The sequence below is a fragment of the Geotrypetes seraphini genome, chromosome 9 (genome assembly GCF_902459505.1).
Source record: "Geotrypetes seraphini chromosome 9, aGeoSer1.1, whole genome shotgun sequence".
NCBI classification, from domain to species: domain Eukaryota; kingdom Metazoa; phylum Chordata; class Amphibia; order Gymnophiona; family Dermophiidae; genus Geotrypetes; species Geotrypetes seraphini.
Window position 1 is genome coordinate 15,566,714 of NC_047092.1, and position 25,670 is coordinate 15,592,383.

At 45.6% G+C, this 25,670-nt stretch overlaps 1 protein-coding gene across 1 annotated transcript in view; it reads left to right on the top strand.

Annotated features, from left to right (window-relative positions):
- Positions 1–25,670, top strand: part of LOC117367168 (putative cation exchanger C521.04c) — a 142,287-nt gene that overhangs the window by 12,930 nt on the left and 103,687 nt on the right. The window contains exons 2-6 of the mRNA XM_033959498.1: positions 2,551–2,700; positions 8,280–8,410; positions 20,085–20,190; positions 20,639–20,755; positions 24,761–24,822. Coding sequence (XP_033815389.1) covers positions 2,551–2,700; positions 8,280–8,410; positions 20,085–20,190; positions 20,639–20,755; positions 24,761–24,822 — 566 coding nt within the window. The remainder of the gene's footprint in view (positions 1–2,550; positions 2,701–8,279; positions 8,411–20,084; positions 20,191–20,638; positions 20,756–24,760; positions 24,823–25,670) is intronic.

Sequence of the window (25,670 nt, forward strand, 5' to 3'; positions counted from 1 at the left end):
TTTCTAGAAGTGAGAATGTACTTGGTCTCATCTGAGGTCAAGCTCTGTTTGATTTACCACTTATTATAAAAATACATTTAAAATAGTGCTGCACATTTAATGCATTAACACGATTAACACATTAAATGTTTAAAGTCTGTTTAAAAACTTTAACATGCATTAATGCAGGTCTGTCTCCATCCCTGTCTCCTTCCTCAGTGGAGTATCTCTCTTCCCTCCCTCACCTCCTGGTTGGGTATCTCTCTCCTCCCTGTACCAGCTGTTTCAGATGCCTGGAGGAGTGAAACTTTGGCCCCATTGGCTTTGGGTGTGAGGGGGTGAGTGGTGCTGCCTGGGATCAAGGTCGTTGAATTGGCTAAACAGTGTTTGTGGTGTGGGAGCCTCAGGGTTTAGCACTTCCAAATGGACTCTGTGATAAGCTTGGTTTAGCCAGGAGAATTTCTGACTTTTTTAGACCTTAAGGAAGCTTGCTTACTTATTCTCTTTTGGCCACCTCATCAACATTTTCTTCATTTCTCAGTTCTTGGAGGCCACTATCAATTCTGAGCAATGTCCTTCAGGCTGTATGCAACACTAAGGAGATAATGTAGAGATGTGTAGAGATAATGGCCTTTCTGAGGTGGCAGTGTTAGCATAATGCTAATAGCATTCATTCTTATCTGGATGATTGATCAGAGCCATCAGGTAAACCTTCAGCTCTACTTCATTCTTTCTGCTGTCATACTTGTTCAAGAGCCAGCTTACTCCCACTTAAGTCTCTGGAATATTTGGGGGGTTCTCTTCAACACCATGGAAGGGAAAATATTTCTCTCTCTTCCTTGCATTGGCTCAAGATTCTAGTTCAAGTTCAGGCTTTCCTTGGCCATCTCTCAAGGACTTTGGATTATGTTCAAGTTTTGGGGACCATGGCATCCACACTGGATGTTATTTCATGCCCAGGATGCATATGAAGCCGAACTAGTTGTCACTCCTTGCTGGTCTCTTGTGTTTATGGACTACAGTATGCGTCTTCCTTGGACTTTTCAGTTGAGGCAGTGTCCCACATTGGTAGTTTTCTCCAACCAGCCTCCCAAAGGATCTTCTCTAGCATCACCAAATTGGATGTGGTTACCACATGTGCTGGCCTGATAGGTTGGAGGTTGGGGCTTATTGCCTTCCTCATGTAGCCCAGGTATGTTGGTCGGTGACGAACTTCATGGTCAATTTTAAACTACCTGTAGCTCAGAGCACTCTGCAAGGCATTACTGTCCTTTCAACAGGTACTTCTAGGGAAACTGGTAAGAATTTTGTTCAGCAATGTGACGGTTGTAGTCCTATGTCAACAGGCATGAAGTGCTCCTCTGGCCAGAAAGACCACTTGTTTCAGTGAGTAGAAACTCATGTGTCCCTCATTTTGGCAGGTCATGTCATGGGAGAATTGAATACTCAGGCAGATTTCCTCAGCAGAAATTTGCTGGATGGCAACTCTCCATGATCGTAGTCTCGAAGTGGGGGTTGACGACAAGACACAGTGCTCAGGTTCAACAGCTCTTCAGCTATTAGAGACAGTGCATTAGGTCTGGATGGTCTGCTTTATGGTATCTTAATTTTAGCCTTTGGGTTTCATTTTAATTGATGGTTTTTATAATATAATGTATTAGTACTTTATCAAAGTTTCACCTATAGAAGTAAATATAGGCATATGTAAAATCTTTTATATACTTACTATTTTTAGTGCATGTATATGTATTAAGTATTTTTATTTGTATATTCTGAATTCACCTGCGTTCATTTCATGTTTGTTTTTCTAAAACATATTGTATTAGGAATTAAAAATTAGTTATTTTTAGACCTCTAAAACATGGTGCCACATTGGTCTCGGCTGTTTTTTTCCAATAAACATATCATTTGACCTTGTGACTGAGTTTTGTTGGAAGACCAGGTTATACACTATCAGCTGTTCTAATGTGCCATTTTTTAAAATTCCTACTCTGTACTTGGACCTTTCATTTGCTGATCTGAACTATGTAAATATGACTACTGTTGGTATAAAGTAAAATTTTTGGGTTGCTGCTTCAGTCTAATTTACTGACTAATTTTTTTTTCTCATTATATAGCAGTTATGGCATAATAACAATGAAATTTTTTATTCAGTTTTTTAGCAAGTCCTCCCAAAGGAACTCAGAACGGGTTACAAATCAGGGAAAATGCTTGAGTACCTATCTGTCCCAGTGGGCTTACAGTCTATCTAATCTGCCTGGGGCAATGGGGGGATTAAGTGACTTGCCCAGATTCACAAGGATCAGCACAGGGTTTGAACCTACAGCCTCAGGGTGCTGAGGCTGTAGGTCTAACCACCATGCCACACTCTCCTGTGACTCTGAGAGTGTTTGTACTTGAACTTATCTCATCAAATAGTAAGATTGTTGACAAGCTTTTATTTATTTATTTTTTTTTTTTGTTGGTTGTTAGAATCTACAACCATTTACTGGTTTTTGTGAACTCTTTACCATGTGTGAAAAAAGTACTATTTACTATTCATAATTGGAACTTTAATTTTATCTATTTCAGATTTTCCTAAGGAGTTTGAGCATCGAGCTGAGGCTTATCATCGGAGAGGTTCACTCTGTGACAAGAACTGTGCTGTCAATATGCCCATGGATTTGGACATGCATTCAGGATCCCATCTGCATAGCTTACTGATGCCTAGACTGCTGCCAGGTTAGGGAAAATCAAAACCATAATCATCCTGAGTAAACATGTCGTAATAGAAATGACTAAATGAGAACATTCTAAAAACCTGAATACTATGGTGAAGAAATTTGGTTTTAAGTTACCTGTCATATGGGGCTTAGGCATGTTGCAAGGTGATACCACTGAGGCACTTGTGAGGCTATATGGCTCTGAGTGATGCCTTATAGCGGAAAAAGAATGATCAAGAAATCTCAGAGATGTTGTTTTCATCTTTGATTAGTGTGGTGCCATGCAGTTAACCTAGTTATCCTGTCTGGGGTTGAATGAGGGAACATAATTTAATACACATTATGTTGAAAGATGTTTTTTGAAATAGTAATGGTATTTCAAATGTGTTTTTGTAACTCTTTATTTAATTCACAGACCAGCAAACATGAACTATAATGAGCCAACATTACAGGAGGATATAGGAACATCCATATTTGATCAAGGTTGTTTTTTTTTTGCTGACAAGTTAAAACAATGCAATATCATAAAGACCTTGCGGGTAATAGCTTTTATCCCAGGACAAGCATGAAGTATATTCTCACATGTGGATGATGTCATCCACGGAGCCTGATACGGAGAGTACAAAAAGTGTACTGTCACGTTAAATCTTTTCAAAGTCTTGAGACTGCCCGTATCACCCAACATCAGCTTGTGGGGTCATCAGTTCTCAGTTTTTCAGAGCTGAGAACTGAGAAGTCCTATGAACTATTCCTCCAGGAACTTGTCCGTGGGATCATCGGTTCTCAATTTTTGCGGAGTTGAGAAGTCCTATGGACTTTTCCTCCAGGAACTTGTCCAACCCTTTCTTAAAACCAACTATGCTATCTGCTCTTACCACAGCCTCTGGCAATGCATTCCAGAGCTTAACTATTCCTCCTATTGGTTTTAAAAGTATTTCCCTGTAACATTATCGAGTTCTGGCCTATCTCCTCCACTTTTCCAACTGTGGTCCTAAAACTACTTCAGTCAGTGTATATCTCGGGGTTATAAGTGCTTATCATATTACTCTGGATAAAAAACCCATCATCTGCCCATCCTTTGGTTTCTAGATTCATGAAAGGCCTTTTTCATACTAAACTACCAATGAAACCTCCTCCAATTTGCTTGGGATCTTATATACTTTCAACCCCTTTGAATCATTGGTATCTTCATCTCCAAAACACCTCACTATCTGACCCTCCATATATAACCTTCTACCACGACAGAGTAGTTCTCTGAGCTCAGCCTAAGTTCCTGCCAAAGGTTTTATCATAATTTCACTGGAACCAGTCCATTGCTTTGTCTTCTTTCCAAGACCTCATTCTCACCCTGGAGAAGCAGCACTCCACACATTGGACTGTAAACGTGCTACTGCTTATTACTTAGATTGGACAAAACCTCATAGAAAATCCACTATTTTTTTGTCATTTGATCCTAACAGACTTTGCACTCCCTGTTTCTAAGAGAACCATTTCCACATGGCTGGCGGACAACATCGCTTTCTCTTATGCGGAACTATCCCGCATCACTATCCCGCTGCGGAACCTGGGCTCCCTCCAACTGTTCCGGAAACAACTGAAAACCTGGCTTTTCTCTAATATATAACATCTCCTTCTTACTTCCCCTCTTTTCATATGCCCTTGTAAACTCTCTCTCCCCTCTCTTCTTGTATTTTTAAGCTTTGTAAACCGTGTCGAGCTCCGCTTCCGTGGAGATGATGCGGTATATAAACTTAAGGCTTAGTTTAGTTTAGTTTAGTTTATGCTCGGGCTATGATACACTCCTATTGAGGACATCTGTAAAGCAGCCACTTGGTCCTCAATTCATACCTTCAAATCCCACTTCTTATTTGGAGAATAGTTCCAGATGGGTTAGTCAATTTGGCCAAGCAGATCTTCAGAATTTATTCTCTATATGGCAGCCAACTTCCCTCCATACCATTTTTTTTTTTCTTCACAGCTAGGGAATCGCACATGTGAGAATATACCGCCTGCTTGTCCTGGAATAAAGCACAATTGCCTGTAGTGTTATCCAGGGACAGCAGGCAGATATTCTCGCAAGCATCTCACCTCCTGTAGCCGACTTCGGGTGGGAAGGCACTGGCACATGTGTGGTGCGAGTAGTCTTTAGACTTTGAAAAGATTTAAAGTGACGCTACACTTTTTGCACTGTCCATACTGAGCTCCGTGGATGACATTACCCACATGTGAGAATATCTGCTTGCTGTCCCTGGTAATGGCTGTTTTTTTCTATACACTTCATTTGCCCATCTTCCTGCAACTGTACCCAGCTCTCACTGAGAATTTGTGTATCATTTGAAATTCATCCATCAGCCCATATTCTACCTTCAAATCCTCAAAACTAAGCCACGGTGTTCATCACTCCTTTTGCCACTGGATAGGAAGTATGAACCAAAATAAAAGCTCCCAATATATCTCTAAGGCAAAAGCTGTTCAGATTTGCAACATAGAAACTTGATGAAAGATAGCAAAGGAGTTGCTTCTTTTGACCTCTCAGTTTCTACTCATCCAGTTGAACACATTCAGTATGCTTTCCCTCACCATATGCTGTTCTTACCCCCTTCTCACGTGCTGTTATACCTTGATACCTGATTTTTGCTTAGTGATTAGAAGTCAATTTTATTTTCTTCTGCTGTGAAATCTGAACTGTTAGATCCTCATACCTTTTGACCTCTAATAGTTTGATTATATTTTTACACTTTAATTTCATTTTGTTCTTTCCAGACCACTACTTCATTAATACATCCCTCTTCCTACACCTAGTTCAGATTCAGATGTTTGCACATGTGTAGAGGTATTAGAATTCCATGAGCCATGCTCTGTGTTTCTCTACATCAGTGTAAGGCACATGCAAATTTAGCAAATTTTCACCGAAAAAAAAAAAAAAAAAGTGTATCGCAAACTGTGTGCCTTTTGAGATTTAAAGTGTGCCACGGCTCACAGGGCAGGAAGAGAAGCTCAGCTGACTTCTCCTACCGCGATGGGTCTGAGATTTACGTGATTTCTGCCTTCCTCATCTCTGTGCCCCTGGATCAGCAGCACTTCTCCCTTCCTTTTACCTCCCCCCTGTCCAGCAGTACCCCTTCCCTCTTCCCCCTGTCCAGAATTACCACTTCTCCCTTCCCTCCTCCCCCCTGACCAGCAGTACCCCTTCTCCCTTCCCTCTCCTGTCCAGCATTACCACTTCTCCCTGCCCTCTTCCCCCCTGTCCAGCAATACTACTTCCCCTTCCCTGCTCCCCATGTTCAGCAGTACCCCTTTTCCCTTACCTGTCCAGCAATACCTCTCCTGTCACTGCTAGTGGCAGATCACTGTGTGCTTTTAACTTTGGCACACAGCTGCCACTAGCAGTAGTTTAGCCCGGTTTCATCAGGCAGCCTCGGGACCTTTGCTAGGCCAGCTAGCATCACATCGAAGCGGGCCAGCCTAGCAAAGGCCCTGAGGCTGCCTTATAAAACCGGGCTAAACTAATGCTAGCGGTAGCTGTGTGCCAAAGTTTAAAAGCACACAGTGAGCTGCCACTAGCAGTGACAGGAAAAGTATTGCTGGATAGGTAAGGGAAAAGGGGTACTGCTGAACATGGGGAGCAAGGGGGAAGTAGTACTGCTGGACAGGGGGGAAGAGGGCAGGGAGAAGTGGTAATGCTGAACAGGAGAGAGAAGGGGTACTGCTGGTCAGGGGGGGAGGAGGGAAGGGAGAAGTGGTAATTCTGGACAGAGGGAAGGGGTACTGCTGGATAGGGGGAGGTAAAAGGAAGGGAGAAGTGCTGCTGGACCTGGCAGAAAGGGAGGGAAAGGAAATGTTCTACACACTGGAGGGGAGGATGAGATGGTGCATGGGGAAGAGAGCATGTTAGATTGGGGGATGGAAGGAGGACCAGAGGAGAAGCATGCAGGTGGAAGAGAGAAAAAATGTTGGACTGGTGGAAAGGAGGAAGAAATGTTGGACTGGGAGGGAGGCCAGAAAGGATGAAGGGAAGGGAGATGGACTGCAGGGGGCAGAAAGGAGGAAGGGAAAAAGAGATGTTACACTGGGGGGGGGGGGAGGAGAGATGACTAAAGGAAGGGAGAGATATCAGACCAGGGAAAAGAAGGGAAGGAGGGAAGTCTGGTAGCGCTATAGAAATAATAATAGTAGTAGTTGTAAAGAGAGATGCCAGATTATGGGAAGGAGAGGAAAGAGGTGCCAGACTGGGAAGGAGGGAAAAGAAAGAGAGAGATGTCATCGGACCACTAGGAGGGAAGGAGAGAGATGTCAGACCATGGAAATAGGGAGGGAAGGATAGAGAGAGAGTAGATTTTGAGAAGAAAGCAGAAAAATGGAAATATTGAATGTTAAATTAATGCCGAAGATAGAGAGAAACAGTCAATGAATAAGAATGCCCTGGAACAGTTAAAAGCACAGAAAAATAAAGTCACCAGACAACAAAGGTAGGAAAAATGATTTTATTTTCAATATAGTGATTGAAATGTGTCAGTTTTGAGAATTTATATCTGCTGTGTATATTGTGTGCATATGAAAAATGAATGGAAAAATTGCATTACAGTTAGTAAAGGGGGGCGGGATCTGGGGAAGAGCTTGGGTGGGTCTAGGGTGGAGTTTGGAAAGTCTGTGGTTGGGGATACTCATTTGATATTTGTTAGACTTCCCTGCTGGCATGCCCTACTGGCATTTCAGGGCCTGCCTGGAGGGCCTCTGCGGATGCGTGGATGTCAGCTTGATGTCATCATAGTGACATCCACGCATTTCTGGGTGCTTCAAGCTGTGGCCACTACCTTTAGTGTGCCCCGGCTCGAAAAAGTTTGAGACACTGCTCTACATGATTAAAAACGGGCATGGCTATAAGAAATGCTCAGTTCTTATTTTAAACAATGCAAAAAAGTATTGGGACTAAGGGGAAACCTTGAAGCACTGTGCAAAGAAAGGTGATAAAGCTGAGAACCATGCAGTGGTTGATCTGAGAAATCTGGCTAGAACTGAAGCTTTAGATGACTGACATTTTTGGACTTGTACCTTTTCTGTGGATTGGGAGAAAGGCTTTTAACTTGCAGTATCCAATCTCATAATCTAGCAAGACCAAGAATCAATAGTTTCAGTTCCACTCCTCTTTTCTCCTGCACTTTGAGGCATATTCTATAAACAGTTGGGCGCCTAACTTAATTGTCAAAGCTGTTAAAACGGAGGCACCTTTTAGAACTCCTAAGGTTGATGTAGGTATAGTTAATTCAGGAAACCTTAGGCGCCTCTGTAGACGCTAGTCATATCAGACATAGGTGCCAGAAATGTAGGCCTTCAAAACCCTGGTCTACATTTCCGGTGCCTATGTTTGAGGTAGCTGTGATTCTACAAATGACACCATGGCATGATTGACACATGAGCGGCAGCTGTTTTTAGGCGGCCACCAATATTGATGCTGTTTGTAGAATCTGGCCTTTTGTGTCTAGCAAATGAATTTTTAAATTTAACTATATTAATGTTTGTAAATGGAAACCTGCTTGAAGTGGCTTGTTTACTTAAACAGTAAGGTAAAAATATATTCTGTCCCTCCTTATCACACAGTGACATCCTCAACCCCTACTCGCTGCCCACACCACTCAGAAGAAGTGCCCATGTGCGAAGGCTGTCTGACAAAGACTACCATCACTGCAGAGAATGAGGTGGAGGCTCACAAGCTCTCAAACAACTATAAGGTCTGTTATTGCTGACTTTATTATGTTTTGGTATTTTTTATGTGGCAGATAGTTGATAGTGCAAATGAAGGTGTGCAGCCAGGCTGCAATACATTGCCATAGATGTAAGTTGTACACCTGTTTAATATTTTGAAACAAGGCAAACATTGTACCACAAATGGCATAAATGAAGTAAAAAATCAAATTACTTAATGACAAAGTGGGTATCACAAATACAGATATTGCGTGTGTGTGTGCTGTTTTAATGTCATTCAACTGCTCATTTATTTAACAAGTTCCCATCTCAGAGGGCTGGGTGGGCACCAGTGTTCTTGCTGGCCTGGGCTTTAGTTATTTTATGAGCAAATAAAAGTTTGTTATCCCAGGACAAGGAGGCAGTATGGGTGGGTGATGTCATCCACAGAGCCCAGAAATGTGCAAAAATCAAGGATACCGGTATGGACAGTGCAAAAGTGTATTGTCACTTAAACATTTTGCAAGTCTCAAGACTGCTCGTACTGCACATGCGCCAGTACCTTCCCACCTGACGTCTGTTCGTGGGACCATCAATTCTTAGTTTTCTGCAGAGCTAAGAAGCTGTTATTTGCAGTTCTTTCAAAGCACCTCAAACATATTTTCTGCCTTCATGATATATATTTCATTGTAGTTTTACCCTTTTATTTCATTTCTAATCATTTTTTTATTATTATTTTAAAATTTTCATTCTTTAGCACTCTCCAGACCAGTAGAGGTTAACTTTACGAATGGGTATATATCTAATCATGACCAGCAGGTGGAGACTGAAAACAAAACTTTGGGACAGTATATCCTAGCCCCTCCTCTCTATTTCCCTCAGTCTTCTTTCAGTCTCCAGCAGGTGTTGAGTGATCTGTACCCATCTCCCTTGGTAGGGCTGTTGGAATTTGTTTAGGGGGTTTATTGTCCCTGTTTTTAGCCGGACGGAGCTTGGGCGGACTCTGTTTGGGGGTTCGTCCGACCTCGGGGGTGTCAAACCCGGCGGGTCACGAGCGGGGTCCCTCCCCCCACTTCCTCCACCTCCCCACATTTTTTTAGAGGAGCCTCAGCAGTAAGCCTTGCCCCCTAAATCAAGCAAGGCATATTGCTTCGAGAGCCTGTGGAGTCTGTTCTGTAAAAAAAAAAAAAAAAAAAAATCCTGAGGTAGTGCTGGTCTGGAGGGTTGTATCCCTTTAAGAAAACTGTATTTTACTGTATTTTTTCAACTAACCGGCACTTTTTTGCAGCTAGGTCGCGTATGGAGCAATGAGCACTTCTAAAGGGAAAAAGTGCTCATTGTGCTCCAGACGCGAGGCACTCGCGGCCGGCCTGTGCAAGCGGTGTTCAGGCCGGTGCGGTGGAGGAGCTCCGTCGGCAGCGGCTGCAGGCGCCCAGAGCTCCCCGCCGATGGTGCCTCGCGAGTCGGCAGGGAACGGTGGGGGAGACCGGTCTTCTCCGTCCGCCCACGGAGGGATTCCCCAAACCGCCGACGGTCGGGTTTTAGAGGATTCCCTCTCAGCTGATTTTTTGACAGCTGATGCCGGCTTGCCTGCTTTAGCGGCTGAGACTATTCAGGTTTCTCAGCCGCTTCAGGCTATGGAGGGAGTTTTTTTGGCGGGAAAACCGCCATCTTCTCTGTCTGGCCCCTCCATTTTGTCTTCCACCTCAGGTGACCTTCCCCCTGTTTTGACTATGCAGGGGCAAGGTTCTGCTGGGTCCCCTGCTGTGGCAGGGAGTCCCTTGGGACCCTCGGGGGGTTTTTCTCCTGAATTTTTCTTTTCTTTATGCAGAGCCTATTTTCAGGCGGCTGGGGGTCCCGGTTGCGCCCAGGGGGTTTCGGGGGGTGGGTTTTCCTCCGCGCTCCCTGCGGCTTTGCCTCTTTCGTCTGGCGTGACGTCCCCTCCGCCGCCTCCCTTGTCCAAGCGTCCGCGGGTGTCGTGGGACGAGAATTTGTGGTCGGAGGAACGGGTCGGTCTGGAGGAGGACCTGGACCCTTCTGAGGAGTTCCAGGACTCTCTGGAGGGGACGGAAGCTGGCGGCGGGTTGTCGGATTTCCCGTTCTCCAGTGACGAGGCGTCCGTGGTGCGCTTTTTTCAGAAAGATGAGCTGCCTGACCTTATTCAGCAGGTTTCTTCGGTTTTGCGTTTTGAGGACGCGCCGCCGGAGACTCCGCGTGTGGGGGACCCCCTGTTACGGGGGATCCGTTCCGTTTCCCGCTCTTTTCCTATGCATCAGGATATTCGGGATATTATTCTGGAGCAGTGGAAAACGCCGGAGACGCCGTTTCGGCTGGCGCGCAGCATGGCTCGCCTGTATCCCATTCCTGAAGGGGATCGGGCTACGTTAGCTTCGCCAGTCGTGGATGCGGTGGTCTCGGCAATTTCCAAGCGGCATACCGTGCCTGTTGAGGGCAGTTCTGCCTTGCGGGACCCTGAGGAGCGCAAATTGGAGAGCATCCTTAAGCAAAATTTTCAGGTCTCTGCCTTTGGGGTCCAGGCGGCTATTTGTGGGGGACTGGTCGCTCGCGCCGTGTTTCGGTGGGCGGAGCGGGTCTTGGATCGAGAGTCTGACGACTGGTCTCTGGTGGATCAGGAGGTTGCGAAGATTGAGATGGCGGCCTCATTCCTCTCAGATGCTCTATATGACTTGGTGCGGATCTCGGCTAAGTCTATGGCTTTTGGCGTGGCCGCAAGGCGTGTGTTGTGGCTGCGCGCTTGGGCGGCGGATGCTGCGTCCAAAGCTAAGCTTACTAAATTTCCCTTTCGGGGGTCGTTTTTGTTTGGAGAGGACTTGGATAAGTTCATTCAGACTCTGTCGGACTCGAAAGTTCCCCGTCTGCCGGAGGACCGTGCCCGCCCGGCGTCTCGGGGGGGTGCGGCCCGGGGGCGTTTGCGGGATTTTCGCAAGTATCGCCCTGGGCGTGGGGCTGCTTCTTTCCAGTCTCCGGGATTTTCCCGGGGTCGGTTCTTCCAGCGCATGCAGCCCTTTCGGGGGGCCCGTCGGGGGGCAGGGAATCCCTCCGCCGGTTCCCCCGCTTCCCGTCCTGCACAATGACGCCTTGCCGGCGCCCCCTTTGGTTCCGGTGGGGGCTCGGCTGCGCGAATTTTTCCCCAAATGGGCCGAGATCACGTCCGATCAGTGGGTCCTGGAGGTGGTGCGGGACGGTTATGCCCTGGAGTTCGCCCGCTCTCTGCCGGATTTTTTCCTCGCTTCTCCGTGTCAGACTCCGGGGAAGACGCAGGCTTTTCGCCAGACCCTTCAGCGCTTGCTAGATCTCAGGGCAGTTGTTCCGGTGCCCCCGCCGGAGTGGGGCACGGGCAGGTACTCCATTTACTTTGTGGTGCCCAAAAAGGAGGGGACCTTTCGGCCCATCCTCGATTTAAAAGGGGTCAACAGGGCTCTCAAGATTCCCTCTTTCCGTATGGAAACTCTGCGGTCGGTCATTCTGGCGGTTCAGCCGGGGGAGTTTCTCACTTCTCTCGATCTGACGGAGGCCTACTTGCATGTTCCCATTCGGGCCTCTCATCAGCGTTTCCTGCGCTTTGCGATCTTGGGTCGGCACTTTCAGTTCTGTGCGCTTCCCTTTGGGCTGGCCACGGCTCCTCGGACGTTCACCAAGGTGATGGTGGTCGTCGCGGCAGCCTTGCGGTCGGAGGGCATCCTGGTACACCCCTACCTGGACGACTGGTTAATTCGGGCAAAGTCGTTGCAGGAAAGCTCCCGGGTTACTGCTCGGGTGGTGGAGTTTCTCCGGTCGCTGGGCTGGGTGGTCAACCTTTCCAAGAGTCGGTTGGTCCCGGCTCAGCGTCTGGAGTACCTAGGGGTGCTGTTCGACACCTCCTTGGGGAAGGTCTTCCTCCCAGAGGGCCGGGTGAGCAAATTGCAATCTCAGATTCGCCTGCTTTTGGCGTCCCGGTGTCCTCGGGCGCGAGATTTCCTCCAGGTCTTGGGGTCGATGGCGGCGTCCCTGGACGTGGTGAGGTGGGCGCGGGCCCACATGCGTCCTCTCCAGTATGCTCTGCTCCGGAGGTGGTCTCCCCAGAGGCACGGGATGGATGTTCCGGTTCCCCTGCGAGGCTTGGCGCGCTGCAGTCTGCGTTGGTGGCTCCAGAACCCTCACCTAGTTCAGGGGGTGGGTCTGGATCTCCCGCAGTGGACGGTGCTCCTGACGGATGCGAGTCTCCTGGGTTGGGGGGCTCAGTGTTTGGGTCACTCAGCTCAGGGCACCTGGTCCGCGGAGGAGGCCGCCTGGTCGATCAACGTGTTGGAGACCAGAGCGGTCCGTCTGGCGCTGTTGGCTTTCCACTCCCTGTTGCTGGGCAAGTCGGTCAGAGTGCTGTCGGACAATGCCACGGCGGTGGCTTATGTCAATCGTCAGGGGGGCACCAAGAGCACTCAGGTGGCGCAGGAGGCGGCTCTGCTCATGGTTTGGGCGGAATCCCATCTGCTGGACCTCTCGGCCTCTCATATAGCCGGAGTAGAAAATGTTCAGGCAGACTTCCTCAGTCGTCACTTCCTAGATCCAGGAGAGTGGTGTCTCGGCGCCGAGGCGTTTCAGTTGATAGTGCAGGCTTGGGGGCAGCCCCTGATGGACCTGATGGCCACGGGTGGCAACGCCAAAGTGCCCCGCTTCTTCAGTCGTCGCAGGGACGGTCTGGCCGAGGGTCTGGATGCTCTGGTCCAGCAGTGGCCAACGGAGGGGCTGTTGTATGTGTTCCCTCCTTGGCCGCTGGTGGGCAGAGTGCTTCTTCGCATTGTTCACCATCCGGGTTTGGTGGTGCTGGTGGCGCCGGATTGGCCTCGCCGTCCGTGGTATGCGGATCTGGTGAGGCACCTGGTAGCGGATCCTCTTCCTCTGCCTCTCTCGGACGACCTTCTGATGCAGGGTCCCATTCCCATGTTCGACCCGTCTCCCTTCTGTCTTACGGCGTGGCTCTTGAAAGGGGTCGCCTTAGCAAGAAGGGATATTCAGACAAGGTGATCTCTACACTGTTGGGGTCCCGGAGGCTTTCTACCTCTCGGGCTTATGTGCGGGTTTGGCGTCTCTTTGAGGAATGGTGTCGGGCGCGGGGAGTGACCTCTTTTCGCGCTTCTCTGCCTAACATTCTGGAGTTCTTGCAGGATGGCCTGGATAGAGGCCTGGCTTGGTCTTCTCTCCGGGTTCATCTTGCGGCCCTGTCGGCTTTTCGAGGGTTGGTGTCAGGTCAGCGTTTATCGGCTCTTCCTGATGTGATTCGGTTTTTGCGGGCGGCCAAGTTGCTTAGGCCTCCCCTACGGCCCTCGGTTCCCTCTTGGGATCTTAATCTGGTTCTCTCTGTTTTGGTGCGTCCGCCTTTCGAGCCCTTGGACGACTGTTCTTTGAAGGACCTTACTTTGAAGGCGGTCTTTTTGGTGGCCATTACTTCTGCTAGGCGTGTTTCTGAGCTGCAGGCTTTCTCTTGTAGGGCTCCCTTCTTGGAGTTTTCTAGGGAGCGGGTCGTCTTGCGGCCTGTTCCTTCCTTTCTGCCGAAGGTTGTTTCTCCTTTTCATGTCAATCAATCGGTGGTTCTCCCGGTCTTGGGTGGTCGGGAGGGCTCTTCTGAGCAACGGCAGCTGCGCAAGTTGGATGTCGGTCGGGTCCTTCGCTCTTATGTGCAGCGGACCCAGGAATTCCGGAAGTCCGATCATCTCTTTGTCCTCCTGGCGGGTCCTCGTCGGGGAGCTGGCGCTTCTAAGGCTACTATTGCGCGCTGGATCAAGGAGACGATTGCTTCCGCTTATCTTCTGAAACAGCAGCCTGTTCCGGAGTTTCTCAAGGCTCATTCCACTCGGGGTCAGGCGGCTTCTTGGGCTGAGTCGTCGCTCGTGCCTCCAGTGGATATTTGTAAGGCTGCGGTTTGGTCCTCCTTGCATTCCTTTGTTCGTCATTATCGGGTTGATGTGCAGGCGCGTCGGGACGCGGTGTTCGGTGAGCGTGTACTGGTATCGGCCCTTCGGGGGTCCCGCCCGTGAGAGGGACTGCTTTGGTACGTCCCATTCGTAAAGTTAACCTCTACTGGTCTGGAGAGTGCTAAAGAAGGAGAAATTAGGTTCTTACCTGCTAATTTACTTTCTTTTAGCTTCTCCAGACCAGTAGAGGTCCCCACCCTGTCTGTTGTTGTTGTTGTTGGGGCTGTTGCGCGGGCAGTTTTTGGTTTTTGCTGCGGGTTCTAGTATTTTTCTAGGGCCGGGGAGAATTGAAGAACAGCGGCTGTGGCTCGGCTGGCTTAGCTGGCGAGCTGTGGGGACATTCTTCCTTCGGGAATTTCTCCTCTGCATTTTCCAACAGCATTTTGGGTATGTTATTTGTTACTCCTTTCGGAGTATTGTTTTTTTCTCTCTGTTGTTTTCCAGTTCTTGGTTCTGCTTGGCTATTCGGCAGACTGAGGGAAATAGAGAGGAGGGGCTAGGATATACTGTCCCAAAGTTTTGTTTTCAGTCTCCACCTGCTGGTCATGATTAGATATATACCCATTCGTAAAGTTAACCTCTACTGGTCTGGAGAAGCTAAAAGAAAGTAAATTAGCAGGTAAGAACCTAATTTCTCCTTTTTTGACGCTCCATCTTTCAGGCCTTTGGGCCTCTCCAAGCCTTTTCAAATGCCGAAGGCATCTAGCATTTTTCGGGTTCAATGTAACTTGACCCTCTCAGACCATTGAATCCTTCAATCTTGCATCAGCAGTCTTTCTCTCCATGTCAAAGCCTTCTATTGGCTTTAACGGTGCGCATTGTGCAACAGGGCCATTTTAGTCACTGATCCACATAATGGTGCATTCAGTGTCTTGGTCCTGCTCAATGTTTAGACAGTTGTCAGCGCTGCTCCATACTTCAAAAAGGGTCACTAAATGTTAGGCAGCTTCAGTTCGAAATGTTGTTTCGGTCAGCATTGGGAATGTCTCTCACTTCCAATATCAACACGCAGGCACTGTCTTCGGCATCAAAGCCAGTGCCAACATCACTGCTGCAGCCATCAGGAGATTCCAGTAAAAAGACTAAGAAGTATAGGCATGCTTCCCCTCTAAGTAGACATCGGCGTCATCCCAGGCCTCCACATAGTTGACACATTCAAAACATGAATGTTTGGCATTGAGGTCACCATATTTACTGGTAGTGTCTCCCAGAAGGCGTGCCTCGATCAACGTCGCCAAAGCCTAGACACCCAGCGCCATTTGCACTAATAATTGCAGTATCATTGCCTCGCTTTAAGATCAGATCAGGGAAATATGTGGAAAGGGAGTTGGCATGATACAGTCTCAGGCAGGTCAAATAACTGCAGCTACACAATCTGTACCAGCCTAGCCCAAACAGTTCTCAAAGCAGACATCGAGAACCAGATCGAGGAGAGAGACATTGGATGTCAAAGTGCTTCCTCTAGATCAGTGGTTCCCAAGCCCAACCCTGTCCTGAAGGACCACCAGGCCAGTCAGGTTTTCAGGCTAACCCTAATGAATCTGCATGAGAGAGATTTGCATATAATGGAAGTGATAGGTATGCAAATCTGCTCCATGCATATTTATTAGGGCTAGTCTGAAAACCCGATTGGTGTGGTGGTCCTCCAGGACAGGGTTGGGAACCATTGCTCTAGATCTCCATCACATTATCATCAAGTGTCTTGAAGCACAGCTCGACACACTTCTTCATAACCTTGTCGATCATTTCAATGTTCACCATCACCAGAACCTCGTATCGCGGAGTATGATTCTGAGGACAAAAACCTACTTACTACTCCATCTCTACGAATTATAAACACTAGATGTAACATTTTTCTCTGTACTCCCCAAACTTGGAACTTATTACCAGCTCCAGTAAGAGAAGAAAAGACCCTCAAAAGTTTAATTTGCCTTTGTAGCTTAGTTACCATTGCAATTTGAAGTAGGCAAGCACTGATCTAATATAACTCCTATTGTTTTATCCTTTTTTGTTCTCTGTCCTATACCAAATCCTCCCCAATGTCTGTCTTCTCCAAAATTGTTTGTCTCCTCCATTTAAAATTTTTGTTGTTTTTTTTCCAAATCTTTATTCATTTTAATACATATATCAAGTGTACATTAAATACAAACTATCATAATACATTATCACTTGAAAATTCAATCACAATGTGTATCTAAAAGCTTTATATCCCACCCCCCTCTCATATCCATACACAAATAATAAAATTCATATGTATATTAATCATTTAAAAATATGCAATATATATATATATATGCAATTTTCCCTAATTCCCCCACCCCTCCCTTCCTTCAATTATCACATAAGGAAAAAGAATAATAAATTAACATTAATCATTATAATATTTTATTATTGGCCCACACACATCCTGAAATCTATTAAAATAACCATTTTGTACTGCAATTAACCTTTCCATTTTGTACAGATGACACACTGAGTTCCACCAGAAGCTGTAATTTAGTCTAGAACAATTCTTCCAATTAAGTGTTATTTGTTGTATCCCCACACCTGAAAGGATCATCAGAAGCTTATTATTTGCTGCAGATATTTGGCTTTTAGATCTCATACACATTCCAAATAGAACTGTATCATATGACAATACCACATGATTTTCCATTAAAAAATTAACTTGATCCCAGATTGATAACCAAAATGCCTGAATACATGGACAATAAAATAAAAGATGATCTAAAGTTCCAATTTCAATTTTACAATGCCAGCACCTAATAGACTTAGAGCAATCTAACTTTTGTAATCTAGTAGGGGTCCAGAATGCTCTATGCAACAAGAAAAACCATGTTTGTCTAATAGATGCCGACATCGTACCTTTAATTCTCCAAGACCAAATACGTGACCATTGAGATGCATTAATCTGGTGCTTAATCTCAATGCTCCAAATATCTCTTAATCCATTTTTAGGTTTTATTCAAATAATTACCGTATTTTCACGTAGATAACGCGCACCCGTGTAAAACGCGCACACGGGTATAGCGCGTGAAAACCACAAATTTATGTACAGAAATTTTTATATACCGCGCACACCCGTATACCGCGCATGCTGCCCGACTCTCCTTTCGCCCGCCCCAACTCTCCTCTGGCCACCCCGACTCTCCTTTCGCCCGCCCTGACTCTCCTCTCCCCCTTGAAGTCCTGTCCCCACCCTGAAAGCCTGATGCCCCCCGACGTCCGATTCCCCCCCCCCCCCCCCGCAGGACCGCTCGCACCCCCACCCCGAAGGACCGCTCGCACGCACCCGAAAGACCGCTCGCACGCACTCCCACCCCCACCCCCACCCTGAAGGACCGCTCGCACCCCCACAGCCTCCCGACCCCCCCATCATGTAGAAGCTCCTACCGGTGTCCTGCTGCTTCCTCTTGGCGGTCCCGACTCCCCGACACGATCGGGGCAAGAGGGAGCTCAAGCCCTCTTGCCCCAGCCAACCGTGGCACCCCCGACACGATCGGGGCAAAAGGGAGCCCAAGCCCTCTTGCCCTGCCGATTCCCCAACTCCCCGACAATATCGGGCCAGGAGGGAGCCCAAGTCCTCCTGGCCCTGGCGACCCCCCCCCCTCCTCCCCGCTAGTTGTTCGGGCCAGGAGGGAGCCCAAACCCTCCTGGCCACGGCGACCCCCTACCCCCACCCTGCACTACATTATGGGCAGGAGGGATCCCAGGCCCTCCTGCCCTCGACGCAAACCCCCCTCCCCCCAACGACCGCCCCTCCCAAGATCCTACGACCGCCCCCCCAGCCAACCCGCGACCCCCCTGGCCGACCCCCCACCCCCCTTCCCCGTACCTTTGTGTAGTTGGCCGGATAGACGGGAGCCAAACCCGCCTCTCCGGCAGGCAGCCAACGACGGAATGAGGCCGGATTGGCCCATCCGTCCCAAAGCTCCGCCTACTGGTGGGGCCTAAGGCGCCTGGGCCAATCAGAATAGGCCCGGGAGCCTTAGGTCCCTCCTGGGGGCGGGGCTTTGGGCACATGGTCGGGTTGGGCCCATGTGCCTCAGGCCCCGCCTGCGTGCGAGCGGTCCTTCAGGGTGGGGGTGAATCAGACGTCGGGGGGGAACTATGTAAACAAATTTTAGTACAACGCGCAAGGATATGCGCAGTACATAAAAACCACATATAACGCGCGCGTTATATGTGAGAAAATACGGTAGATAAAATTTTATACCACTTTGCGGCCTGGTGTCCCAGAAAATCTGCCTGGAAACATAGGAATTCTAAGCTATAATGATTATTTAAAGATTTCCATTCAGGGAACCCTACCTGAATAACCTGCTTCAACTGCAACCATTTATAACTTTGTTTTTTATTTAGACCATATTTATGTTGCAATTGTGAAAAATCAAGCAGTTTACTATTATGAATAACTTCATTTAAGGATCTTATATCTGCTTTAATCCAATCTTTCCAGACAACCTTAAACCCGCCTATTTGTATCTTGGAGTTTACCCAAATAGATTGATGTGTAGATTTTCCAATAGACTCAGGAGTTAATTTGTCTACAAATCTTAATGTTTTCCAAGTATCCATTAATACTCTATTGTCCTTACGTACTCTAGGCATCTTTATACTGAGCAGAAGATCAAGTCTAAGTGGGAATATAAACGACCTCTCAACCCATAACCAGTCTGGCAGTTGTTCCAAAAGCTCTGGGAGGACCCAATACATACCTTGGCGCATGATATAGGATTGGCGATACTTATAAAAATTGGGGAAATTTACCCCACCCTCCTTAATTGGCCTTTGTAGAGACACTAGAGCAACTCTTGCAATTTTACCCAGCCAAATAAATTTAACCAGAATTTCATTTTATTTTCTGTCAGAGGTGCTGGTGAGTTCAAGAATGGATGAAGGAGGTCAGAGTAACAACTGTTATATCCACCTATTCCACTGTAGCCTCTTCTCTCTCTCTTCCCCCCCCTGAAAAAAAGGGTATCTGATGATGTACAAGTCAAAAAGCTGGCCCATTCTGCTCCCTGTGTCCTATGCAACTATATATGCATTAAGCCTGTTTCATGTATCCTTCCCTACCAGAGAAAAAATGCTACTTTCATTAGAGGGACAAATGAAGGTTCAGTGGCTAGCAATTTTCTCCTCTTGATATTCCAGTTTTTATCAGAACTAGGGCTGGAATATAGCATTCTCTGGTTACAATTAATTTTTCCCCTATTTCATCTCTCCCCCCCCTCCCAATTAACTTTTAGCTTGAGTCACGATAGCAATAGTCCTAGGTTATTGGGGACATGCACCAGGGCTAGTTCTGAAACACAGCAATTGTGGGTCCCCTGCAGATGTTTTTGCAATATATCTGTGTAGGTTGAAAAGGATAGGATATAAAATAGTTCATAAGACTTTTCCTTTCTGATTGTGGAGTAGATCTGACATTGCTTCACAATTGGGAAATCTTTTTTTATTCTACACGGCAGTACACACTGCCACTAGGCCAGATCTATGTGTAACTACTCATCACTCAAGCTTTTAAACTATTTGCACACACAAGCTTCTGCTCTAGTTGGGAACTGTTTAAATTAGCACTCTGTACAGGGAACTCCTAAACAATTGGGGCTCTATGCATGTGCATAGTTTGCCCATGTCTTAAATATGGCCTTCAGTTTTATTCTTAGCTCTTACACTAACTCTTTAGAGACTGTACTCTTTAATAGTAGTGTTAGTATACAGTAACAATTTTTTTGTTTTGTTTCAGTTTGGTTTTAAGAAATGGAAAAGTCACGTGACTGAGAGGCCTTGGGAAGACAGGTCAGAAATTGTGAAAGAGTTATACTCTGATCTGAATGTCCTAAAGGGCTCCGGTAAGAACTCAAGCAGCTGCAATGAGCAGAGTTGGAACACAAAGTTAAGTTCTGACGCTTCCTCTGTTGTTCATTGAATTAATACCTTGCATAGTATTGTATTTCCTTCTGTTGAGTGTGGTGTGGTTGACTTCTTGTTCCTGCACTTCCCTTTTCTGTGTCCTTCTTGTAGAACTCTGTAATCTTGTCTTTTCCTTCCCCCCCCTCCAGATGTATGATATAGTTATCTATGTTTTTTCATTGAAAGAACATACATAGTTGTAGGATAATTCAGCAGACTTGACTCTTTGTCTGGAGCCAAATTAAAAAATGTGCTGCTTTTTGAGGCATATGAGAGAATTCTTGGTAGGCATATCAAGCACCTTCCGCAGAAGGGTAAATGAATATGGACAGATTCTTCAGAAAGAGAAGTCTGTTATCTTGTACTCATGTTTGTCTTGTTTTTCAGGGTCCACCTTTACATGTGGAAATGTTCTTTATCTACTGATGTTTGGGTGGTGGCTTTCCTTCTTCTATTTCTTGGTTTCACTGCTGATGTTTATCTCCATACTGGGAACGCAGTATGGTAAGTAGATTCCTCTTATGTACTTGTTGCTATTTTGCTAGTTTCCTACTATTTGAAGGGAGGCGTAACCTAAGCAACAAATGGGATAGTTTGTGGCTGCAGCAGTAAACAAAACTGTTCAATTTCCTTTTTGAAAAAATAGTATGCTGTCTGGGCAAGAGCAGCTAAAGATCTCCTATTATCCTTGGACAAGCAAGCACATATTCTCATGTGGGTGATATCATCCACGGAGCCAGTGCTAAAAGTGTACTGTCATTCTAATGTCTTAAGAAGCTTCAAGACTGCCTGTACCACACATGAGTGAATGCCTTCCCTCCCCAACGTCGGCTCACAGTTCCTCACGGTTTTCACAGTGCGAAGAAGTTTTTTGGACTTTGTCCAAATCAAATTGCCTTCCCAGTCAATGTACTTTTTGCTTTTTGGCTTGGTTTTCTTTTCTTTTCAATCTATTTAAGTAATCCTTTCTTCTGTAACTTTATTTCTAAAAAAAAAAAAGAGAATTTCCTCATTATTTTTCTTTCCTCTGTTGGGCCTTCGGTAGTGCTGCCCGATTCACCAATTTGAATCAGGTGAATCAATTCGAATCCATTTGCTTTAATTAAAAAAAAAAATTGGCTTCCTGATTTGGTGACCAACCCTCCTCCCCGTGCTTTCTTAAAGCAAAAGCGGCAGCGCTGCCTCTTGCTGGTTGTCCACTGCTGCTTTAGAGGGCAAGAGGGGCGAATCAGTCAGGAAGGCCTGCATCCCCCTCCCCCTCTGAAGGCCTGCATATTCGGCCAGCTTTCCCAATTTTACCTTAACATAATACGGCAGTCTGTAGGATCATCAGTACTGTAACAATCCTTGCAGCTGCTGTCGTCATCAGTGGGACGTTCCCGCTGCCGTGATCCTGCCCCTCTGACGTCAGGGGCAGGATTGCGGCAAAGGGAGCATGCTGCTGATGACGACTGCAGCTGCAAGGATCGCTATAGCACCAGCGATCCTGCAGGCTGCCGTATTATGTTAAGGTAAGATCGGGGCCAAATATGCAGACCTTCTGAGGGGGGCAGGCCAGACCTTCAGGGGAAGCTGGGGGAACATGCAGGTCTTTGGGGGGGCAGGCCTTCAGGAGAAGCTGGGGAAACATGCAGGTCTTTGGGGGGCAGGCCTTCAGGGGAAGATAGAGGAACATGCAGGCCTTCTGGGGAGGGTGGCCCTGGTATAGAAGTACACAGGGAGGGAAGTTTCAAGTTTCAAGTTTATTAGGTTGTTTGTTGAATCGCTTAATCAAATTTCTAAGCGATTTACAATAAAATATACACATATGAAAACGAAAACATTACATACAATTTATCAATTATAACAAAAACAAAGGGAAAGAGAGGGAGAAATACATTTTTTATAGTAAAGAAAGAACATACAGGGAAAACACATAAGGAAATTAAAAAATGAGTGAAAAATAATTAACTAGAGTAACACTGTATAATAAAATTTAATTAATTTAAAAATGCGTCTTTAAACAAAAAGGTTTTTAATTCGCTTTTAAATTTCCCAAACACTTTCTCCTCCCGTAAAAACATAGGAAGCGCATTCCAGATCTGGGGAGCTGTACATGAGAAGATAAATTGTCTTCTTGTGCCTATTACTTTTAACGTAGGAATTGATAAAAGATTCCGTTCACTAGATCTTAAAGTTCTTTTAACAGAGTATGGAATAAGTAGTCTGAATAAAAATGCTGGAGTCTTATTTTCTAATGTTTTAAAGATAATAGTACATAATTTATGTGTAATTCTGTGTATGACTGGAAGCCAATGAGCCTTTTTAAGGAGAGGTGTCATATGATCGAATTTTTTAGATTTTGTTATTAATTTAATAGAAGCATTTTGAATAATTTGTAAACGTTTAATTTCTTGTAACGTAATTCCTGTAAATAATGAATTGCAGTAATCGATTTTAGACATCACCAGAGAGTGGATAAGAATATTAAGTGCTCTAGGACAAAGGAATTTAGAAATGGATCGAATTTTCCGCAATCTATAGAAGGTGGTTTTAACAATACTACTAATGTGATCATGATAATTGAGTTTATTATCAAAAATTACTCCTAGAATTTTAGTATTTTTAACTAATTGAAGAGGAATATTTTGAATCATAATAGGAGTAACTAAAGAAAAGTTTTCCTTCCAAGGAAACAGCATGATGTTTGTTTTTTTAATATTGAGAGCCAACCTGTTTTTGTCCAGCCAATGATGAATTTGCTCCAGTTTCTCATTAATTGTCAGAATTTCATTTATATTGTTATTATTTAGAGGGTACAATAATTGAATATCATCAGCATAGGCAAAAACATGAAATCCTATAGATTGACATAATGTCAACAGAGGTGCCAAAAATATATTAAAAAGTAAAGGTGAAAGAATTGATCCCTGAGGAACCCCATATGATATTTGTGAAATAGAAGAAGAAGAATCATTGAAGATTACTGTAGATGTGCGATTACTGAAGTAAGATGTAAACCATGCTAGAACATCATCTGTAACCCCAATAGATTGAAGTCTAGCAAGGAGTAATTCGTGATCAATCGTATCAAACGCTGCTGAGAGATCAAGAGATGTTAAAAGCACCGATTGATGATGATCCAAGAAATATTGAATTGAAGTTGTCATACCAATTAGTGAATGTTCTGTACTATGGTGTTGTCTAAAACCGGTTTGATTAGGATGTAACACATTTGTTTGCTCAACAAACTCTGAAATTTGCTTAAAGAGGGGGTTCAAAGAGATGTGCATATAATGTGGGGGGGGGAGAAATAATGGGTCTAAAAACGGAGGAGAGAGAGATGGTGGACATTGGGATTTAGGGAAGGAAGGAACAGAAAGGGAGAGAAGTTGGACACAAGAGATGGTGTGAAGGGGGGGGATAGAGATACTGGATAAGGAGGGTAGTTGGGAAGAGAAACGGAGAGCTGGTGGGCCCTGGGGTGGTGGGGAAGAAGGAAGAGATACTGGATGAAGGGTAGTTGAGAAAAGGAGAGATGGTGGATCTGGGGATGGTGGGGTTCATCGCTGCAGATGGGGGGGATGGAGATGAAAAAAAGGAAAGATGCCAGACCTCCGGGGGAGGGAAGGGAAACGGAAGGGGAGGACAGAGATGAATGGTTAGAACAGAAAAAGAAGGAGACCCTGATCAGAAGACAACCAGAGCCTGGGACCAACATTATTTGAATAATGACCAGACAGCAAAAGGTAGAAAAATAATTTTATTTTCTGTTTTGTGATTACAATATGTCAGATTTGAAATGTGTATCCTGCCAGAGCTGGTGTTAGACTGCAAACGTGAGTTAGGATTTAACAGAGAGAGGAAATGTCTTTTTTGTTTGTTTATTTTGTTTACACCACAACACCTGTGTGGGTAGGAGAGGACAAAGGGGGTGAAGAGGCTATAAAATAAACCCACCAGGATGTTTGAAAAAAACACCCAACTGGGCAGGAAAATCGAATCGAAAAATCGGTTTGGTGGGCTAAATCAAATAGAAATTTTTTTTTTTCCTGAATCAGGCAAGCACTAGCCTTCGGGCCTTTTTCTCTCATGGTCAATCATTGCTTTTTCAGAAGATGAGAGGTCTTTGTCCCATTCAACTCTCAACAAATATTTAGTCAGAGAAGTTTCCCTGTAGTCTCTATACCCACTTTTAAAACAAAATGATTAGCTGTGCTCTCTAGGCCTACACATACATTCCCATCCATCCAGTCCACAGAACGTTTCTTCGTTTTTGTTTAAGCTATCGTCATTTTCAATACAAAGTTCTACCATTCAGCCTCTCTTCATCTCCAAGAGTATTCACAAGATGCCTAGCTAGTTTGATTAGTCTTAAAAGCCAGGGTTCCCCAAGTATTTGCCTTCATCCTCTGTAATTTTCAGAGCTCAGCAAGACTTATAGATTGGTGCTTCATCTCTAGTATTGAAACTAGATTTTTAGGTTGTCTTAAGTTGTGAATCACAAATGTGTGTGTTTCTTTATAACAGGGAAGCTGTGCTGGAAGCTTGCATGCTATTTCCTTTGGCCCTTTGGGAAAGTGATTCAGAAGGTAAAACTTGAGTACAAGCCATATAACTTGTTTGGGACATGGTAAAGGCTCCCTCCCAAAACACAAATACACACACTTACTCTTTGACTATTAAGGAACTTTGGGCCCCAGTGCTCAAAAGCCTGCTGTGCAAGTAGGACTGGCTTTAGTGTCCAAAATCACAGTAAAACGTGCCCAAGATCAAACCCACATCATCAGACTCCTGAGGTAGGAGCTCTATAACCACTTAAGACACTTTCCACAGTTGTGCACAGTTGTGAACTCTGATGAGCAGCAGCAAACGCACACAAAAACTTCCAGCCTCAGTTTTTTTCTTTGCTGCTTGTCAGAGCTCAGCACAGTTGTATACAAGTGTGGAGAGTGGCTCAGTGGTTAGAGCTCCTGCCTCAACAGCTTGAGATTGTGGGTTTCATCCTAGGCAACTAAAAAAATAAAAAACTTGCTCACAAGCTCGGGCAATTGGGAGTTGTACTGAATCTGCCTACCAATCTGCTGTTCTGCTATTTGTGCTGAACGTAGCCTAGCAAAACAAAATCGCTCCCAACCGGATTTTTTTTTTTTTTTTTTTTTTTTTATCAGGTTGCTGGAGCTTTGTGCATCTTGCCCTTGGAAGCTTAAGCTTAGTAGATAAGACCTTGAACAGATCTTGTTTCAGAAAGCTGAAATTTGATACACACCCTGAAGTAACTAAGTGGCTTTTTCAAGGGTATCCGTCACTGAGCATGTATTGTCGGTTCATCTGTCAGTCTGTGCATTTGTTACAGGGCCTTTCTCCATGGACTGATTTTGCATGATATGTTGTCCTACTAATCTTCACAATTTGTGTATCAGTATACACAAAATCTGTT